Below are 7,150 nucleotides of genomic sequence, written 5' to 3'. Positions count from 1 at the left end.
ATGGTTGTGAGCCACCATGTGGTTGCTGGGATTTGAACTCTGGACCTTCGGAAGAGCAGTCGGGTGCTCTTACCCACTGAGCCATCTCACCAGCCCCCAGTATCTTCTTCTTTCCCCCACTTCCCTATCCCACCAACCATTTATTCATTCATTCATCCATCAACTTTCCATCCACTCAGCTCTCCACTCATGCCTTTACACCCTCATTTATAAGTTCTCCCAATCTCCTGCTTTTCTGCCCACCATCCATCCATCCATCCATCCATCCATCATTTTCAATGTATCAATCTCCTATCTTCACATTTATGCACACGTGATCCCATGTTCTTCTATCTATTAACACATGTGTAATACATACCCATCTATTAATACATATTCCTTCCATATAGCCCATCACGGCCTTCTTCCCTTCACCTGTGCATCCATTTGTAGACCCGGCCACCAGTCCATCCATTTCCACGTCCCTTCTCGTACCTGCACCTGCCCATCCACCTGATGCCCACAGAACTATCTATGTCCATTCTGCTGTTTGCCCACCTAGCCATCCTTCTATCCAACATTTACTTCATGTTTTGCTTTATTCATACACCCATATACCATTCAACCATATATATACATTCATCCAGCTTTTAGTGCACAAACCAGTCTGTCCATCCATCAACCCACTTTCCCTGTCTGTTTGCTCATTTATCTACACTTACTATCAGTCTGTCTTAGTTTTTGTTCTATGGCTGTGAAGCACACTGGGACCAAGGCAACTCTTAGAAAAGAAAGCATTTAACTGGAGACTTGTTTACAGTTTCCAAGGGTTGGTCCATTACCATCACGGTAAGAAACAGACAGGCATGGTGTTGGTGCAGGAGTTGAGAGCTTTACATCCCAATCCACAGGCAGCAGACAAAGGGACACTGAGCCTGGAATGGACTTTAAAACCTCAAAACCCACCCCATAAACACACCTCCTCCAACAAGGCCACACCTCCTCCAACAAGGCCACACCTCCTCCAACAAGGCCACACCTCCTCCAACAAGGNCCACACCTCCTCCAACAAGGCCACACCTCCTCCAACAAGGTCACACCTCCTCCAACAAGGCCACACCTCCTCCAACAAGGCCACACCTCCTCCAATAAGATCACACCTCCTCCAACAAGGCCACCCCCTCCTCCAGTAAGGCCACACCTCCTCCAACAAGGCCTCAACTTCTCTAACAAGGCCACACACCCCAGTCCTTCCCAGTTTATCAAGCATGGAAATAAATGAGCTTCTGGGGACCATTCTCACTCAGTCTGTCCATCTGCCTACTCATACACCATGTGTCCTCATTTCATTCATCTGCCATCTCTTCTTCCACCATTTCCTCCACCTCCCTATCACACACTCATTCACTCGTTCATTCATCCCCTGCAAGTATGTATACTTCGGTCTAACAATTCATCTAGCCAGCGGACCCGTCCTCTCTCTGTTAGTTCCTCTGACCCGCCCCCACTCTTCCCTTGTATCTATTGTCTCTCTACCCTTCCAGAGTCAGTCAATCTATTGGCATCTTCGCTGTGTCAAGTGAGAGCTGATGTATGTTGGAACCCTTGTAGGCTTTTATTAGGTGCAGAGCATGTCTTGTCTCAGAGTCACCTATGTGGAGGCTTGAGAGGAAAGACACCTGTGAAGGGACTGTGGTGCTTAGGATAATGTGGGATGTGCCACACGGGTGAGACATGGATGTGGAGAGGGGTTAAGGAAGTTTTATCTTTTCCTTTGACAATTTCCTAAATGCATATCGTATATCTTGATCCTATCCAACTCAAATCCTACTGCACTGAGGGATCTTAAGGAAGGAGGGCAGCCAGACAGGAATGGCACTGTGCCCATGGGAGGAGCCATATCAGTCGCTGCTGGGATGCTCCTGGTGTGTGCAGGAGAAGCAGGTCTGGATAGTAGGGCTGGGACGAGATCATGAGGCCTTCCTGGCCACTGGGAAGGACTCGGCCTTTGTCCCGCAGGTGATGGGTGTCTTTAGTGACGAGGATGTGAAGCAGATCCTGAAGATGATTGAGCCTGAAGTCTTCAGGGAGGAAGAAGAGGCGGAGGAGGAGGGAGAGGAGGAAGAGGAAGATGAGGAGGAGAAAGAGGAGGATGAAGAAGAGGAGGCACACGAGAAGGAAGATGAGGAAAAAGAAGAGGCAGAGGATGCCGCAGAAGAGGAGAAGGAGGAGCTTGAGGAGGGGCTGCTGCAGATGAAGCTGCCCGAGTCTGTGAAATTACAGGTGAGTTTCCCTGTCTTTTGGCCTCCATCCATCAGGGCTCGGAGATACCCAATCTACTGGAGCTTGAGTCCTGGGCTTTGTCCAGCGGCAGTGGGAAGCTGTGGAGATGCAGAAAGCAGTGGGGTGGTGCTGGCTTCGGAGTGATGGCGCTGATTTCCTCACGAGAGGAAGCCATGGAGGACGCAAGCGATGGTGTTTGAGACTGGCCAGGGCCATGGAGAGGGGAGAGAAAGCATTGGAGGTGTCAAGGAACCCCTGATGGTGTCCCTACCATGCCTCCTACTATGTGGTTGCACTCCCGCAGATGTGCCACCTCCTGGAGTATTTCTGTGACCAAGAGCTGCAGCACCGGGTGGAGTCCTTGGCAGCCTTTGCAGAGTGTTATGTGGACAAGATGCAGGGCAACCAGCGGGGTCGCTACGGCCTCCTCATGAAAGCCTTCACCATGAGCGCGGCCGAGACCGCAAGGCGCACCCGAGAGTTCCGTTCTCCACCCCAGGAGCAGGTCCTCTATCCCCTGAACTCCAACTGGTCTCACTATCTAAACCCCAACCTCAACTTCCCTCGGTCCCAACTGATTGATATTGGTCACCTTCAAAACCGGTGCCCGAGCTTTGAAACTATGTGTTAACCTCTCCCACTCAGGAACTAACCTCGGAGTCACCAGAGACTGGTCGTGCCCCTTTCTTTCATAACCTCTGCTCCTAGTCCCTCAAATATTCTTTACTAACTCACATTTGGAGAAGGGGTCCTAGTCTTAGAGATGGATGGTTGAATCTATGACCCTGATCTGAGGTCGAAGGTCTTTATTCTGGTGTTTAATCTTTCTCTAGATCAACATGCTATTGCACTTCAAAAATGGCGCAGATGAGGAAGAGTGCCCTCTCCCTGAAGAGATCCGACAGGATTTAGTCAACTTCCACCAAGACCTGCTGGCACATTGTGGTAAGCAGAGAAATTCAGAGAGTGCTTTTCCAAAGCTTTCTTTTGCAATCTCGCCTGAAGTTTCAGTAAGATTTCCTGATCTTAAACACCCGTGTAAGGGCTGTAATAGAGATAAAGAGCACTGGCTGGTTTTCTAGAGAACCTGGGTTCGCTTCCCAGCACAGACATGGCAGCTCACAGCTAGCTGTGACTCCAGTTTCAGAATATCCAACAACTTTCTGGCTGTTACAGGCACTAGACAAACACACGGTTCACCGACATACATATAGGCAAAACATTCGTACAAGTATAATACAAATAAATAAATCTTAAGCTGTGTGTAGTGGTACTGACCTTTAATCCCAGCACTCAGGAGGCAGAGGCAGGGGAATCTCTGAGTTCAAGGCCAGCCTGGTCTACAGAGTGAGTTCCAAGGCAGCCAGGCTGCATAGTGAGATCCTTGAAAAACAAAAATAAAACAAAACAAAAAGCCCATGTATTGGTGCTATATAATGATTGGTTGAATGAATGAATGAATGGTTGCACAGATAGACAGTGATCAGGAGGATGTGCCTAGGCTGGCTGGGTGCAGACAGGTGACTGGGTGAATGCAAACTGAGAGACAGCAGCATGGATGGATGGCCATCACAATGGCTCCACAGGTAAAAGCGCCTGCTACCAAGCTTGGCAACCTGAGTTCAGCCCCCAGGACACACACTCTCAAAGAAAATAACTAACTTCTGCAAGCTGTCCTCTGCCCACATATACGCCCACATGTGTGTCTCAACACGCACGCGCATGTGCGCGCGCACACACAAATATAGTAAGAATTATTAAGAAAGATGGATGAACATAAAACCAAAGATACTAAAATTTACAGAGGAGAAAGTTGGGAAAAGCCTTGAAGATATGGGCACAGGGGGAAAAATCCTAAACAGAACAGTAATGGCCTGTGCTATAAGATCAAGAATCAACAAATGGGACCTCATAAAATTGCAAAGCTTCTGTAGGGCAAAAGGTACTGTCAATTAGACAAAAAGGCCACCAACAGATTGGGAAAGAATTTTTACCAATCCTAAATCTGATAGGGGACTAATATNCAATANATACAAAGAGCTCAAGAAGCTGAACCCAAGAAATTCAAATAACCCCATTGAAAAATGGGGTACAGAGCTAGATAAAGAATTCTCAACTGAGGAATACTGAAGGGCTGAGAAGAACTTGAAAAAATGTTCAACATCCTTAATCATCAGGGAAATGCAAATCAAAACAACNTGAGATTCCACTTCACACCAGTCAGAATGGCTAGGATCAAAAATTCAGGTGAGAGCAGATGCTGGCGAGGATATGGAGAAAGAGGAACACTCCTCCATTGTTGGTGGGATTGCAAGCTTCTACAACCACTCTGGCAGTTTGTCAGAAAACTGGACATAGTACTACCGGTAGATCCAGCAATACCTCTCCTGAGCATATACCCAGAAGATGTTCTAACTGGTAATAAGGACACATCCTTCACTATATTCATAGCAGCCCTATTTATAATAGCCAGAAGCTGGAAAGAACCCAGATGTCCCTCAACAGAAGAATGGATACAGAAAATGTTGTACATTTACACAATGGAATACTACTTAGCTATTAAAAAGAATTAATTTATGAACTTCTTGGGCAAATGGATGTATCTGGACGATATCATCCTGACTGAGGTAACCTAATCACAAAAGAGGTCACTTGATATGCACTCACTGATAAGTGAATATTAGCCCAGAGACCTAGAATACCCAAGATACAATTTCCAAAACACAAGAAAATCAAGAAGGAAGACCAACACGTGGATACTTCATTCTTCCCTAGAATANGGAATAAAATATCCATGGAAAGAGTTGCAGAGACAAAGTCTGGAGCTAAGATAAAAGGATGGACCATCCAGACACTGCCCAACCCGGGGATCCATCCCATAATCAGCCACCAAACGCACACACTATTGCATAGGCCAGCAGATTTTGCTGAAAGGACCCTGATATAGCTGTCTCCTATGAGTCTTTTCCAGTGACTGGCAAATACAGAAGTGGATGCTCACAGTCGTATATAGGTTGGAACACAGGGCCCCCAATGGAGGAGCTAGAGAAAGTGCCCAAGTAGCTGAAGGGGTCTGCAACCCTATAGGTGGAACAACAATATGAACTAATCAGTACCCCCAGAGCTCATATCTCTAGCTGCATATGTAGCAGAAGACGGCCTAGTCAGCCATCATTGGTAAGAGATGCCCCTTAGTCTAGCATAGTTTATATGCCCCAGTACAGGGGAACGCCAGGGCCAAGAAGTGGGAGTAAATGAGTAGGGGAGCAGGGCAGGGGGGGGGAGGGTATAGGGGACTTTTGGGATAGCATTTGAAATGCAAATGAAGAAAGTATCTAAGAACAAAAGGGAAAAAAGGGAAGAAAAGAAAAAAAAAAAAAGAAAGATGGATGAACAAATAAATGGGGTAAATAAATAACCGGGTAGCTGGCTCACTGATTCAGTGAAGAGAGACCTTGCTGGCACGAGAGGCAGATGACAGTCTTCTACAGTTTCTGATGAAAGACCATCTGAGAGTCTTACTGAGATTCTCTTGTTGGTGATAAGTCATTTGTCTCTGCCTGAGTTTCAAGAATTCGTCTTTGCTTTTCAATGGCTTGAGTGTCCAAGTATGGAGATCTTTAAGCTGATCTTATTTGAAGTTTCTTTTTTTGGAAATGTAAATTATCATTTTTTAACCAATATTGGAAAGTCTTTCTTCAATGTGTTTTTGCATCTTTCTCTTTTCATCTGGGCTCTCACTATGAGTGTACTCTGCTTCACTGAGTCCCACGGTCTCAGCTCTCTTAATTTTATGGTTCTTTTATTTTATTTTATTTTTTTGCTCTTTTAGACTAGTAAATCTCTACAGCCTGCTTTAAAGATATCGATGTGTGAGTATGTGGGTGTGTATTTGCGTGTATATGTGTGTGTGAGAGTATGTGAGTTGCGTGAGTGTATGTGAGTGTGATATGAGTGTATGCGTGTGAGTGTATCTGAGTGTAAGTGTGATATGAGTGTATGCATGAGTGTATGTGAGTGTATGTGAGTGTATGTGAGTGTGATATGAGTGTATGTGAGTGTGTGTGTGTGTGTGTGTGTGTGCATCTGTGCAACAGTTAGAGGACAACTTGCAGAAGTTAGTCCCTACCTTTTTTAAAAAAAGATTTATTTATGTATTTTATGTATATGAGCACACTGTCGCTCTCTTCAGACACACTAGAAGAGGGCATCAGATCCCCATTACAGATGGTTGTGAGCCACCATGTGGCTGCTGGGAATTGAACTCAGGACCTCTGGAAAAGCAGTCAGTGCTCTTACCTGCTGAGCCATCTCTCCAGCCCTGTCTTTTAATTCTTTCGACACTTTGTTCTTTTCTTTCTTTGTCCTTTGGATTTATTCACAAGAGTTGCTTTGAAAGACGTGTGCTTCTGGGAATGGTAGTTTGCATCAGTACTCCTACTCAGGAGGCTGCAGCAGGAGGATCACCTCAAGTGGGCTACATAACTACATAATTAGTTGAAGACCAAGTTTGGCCAACATGATCCTGTCTCAAAAATCCAACAATTTTTTTCCCCAAATTAATGAAAATCAGCATAGCCAGGCATGTCAGCACACACTGGTCATCCCATCACGTGGGAGGTGGAAGCAGAACAAGGAATTCTACATCAATCTAGATTATTCTTCACAGAATAACTAAGTCAGTAAACACATGGGCATAGGGAGAAGAGGAAGAGAACTTCCCAGAGAACGTGCCTGAGTGAGAAGGGGACAGATGATTGGATGGGTGGATTAATAATGAATGAGTGAGCCGTGGTGGCGCACGCCTTTAATCCCAGCACTCGGGAGGCAGAGGCAGGCGGATTTCTGAGTTCGAGGCCAGCCTGGTCTACAGAGTGAGTTCCAGGAC

General features: G+C 46.0%; 1 protein-coding gene across 1 annotated transcript in view; it reads left to right on the top strand.

Moving 5' to 3' along the window:
• Nucleotides 1–7,150, top strand: part of Ryr1 (ryanodine receptor 1) — a 127,037-nt gene that overhangs the window by 40,862 nt on the left and 79,025 nt on the right. Inside the window, exons 35-37 of the mRNA XM_021168604.1 lie at nt 1,999–2,262; nt 2,567–2,767; nt 3,096–3,207. Of these exons, the coding sequence (XP_021024263.1) occupies nt 1,999–2,262; nt 2,567–2,767; nt 3,096–3,207 (577 nt within the window). The remainder of the gene's footprint in view (nt 1–1,998; nt 2,263–2,566; nt 2,768–3,095; nt 3,208–7,150) is intronic.

This window comes from Mus caroli, chromosome 7 (assembly GCF_900094665.2).
Source record: "Mus caroli chromosome 7, CAROLI_EIJ_v1.1, whole genome shotgun sequence".
Lineage (NCBI taxonomy): Eukaryota > Metazoa > Chordata > Mammalia > Rodentia > Muridae > Mus > Mus caroli.
Note: the sequence above shows the minus strand (reverse complement) of the source record. Positions and strands in the feature narration are given on the sequence as shown.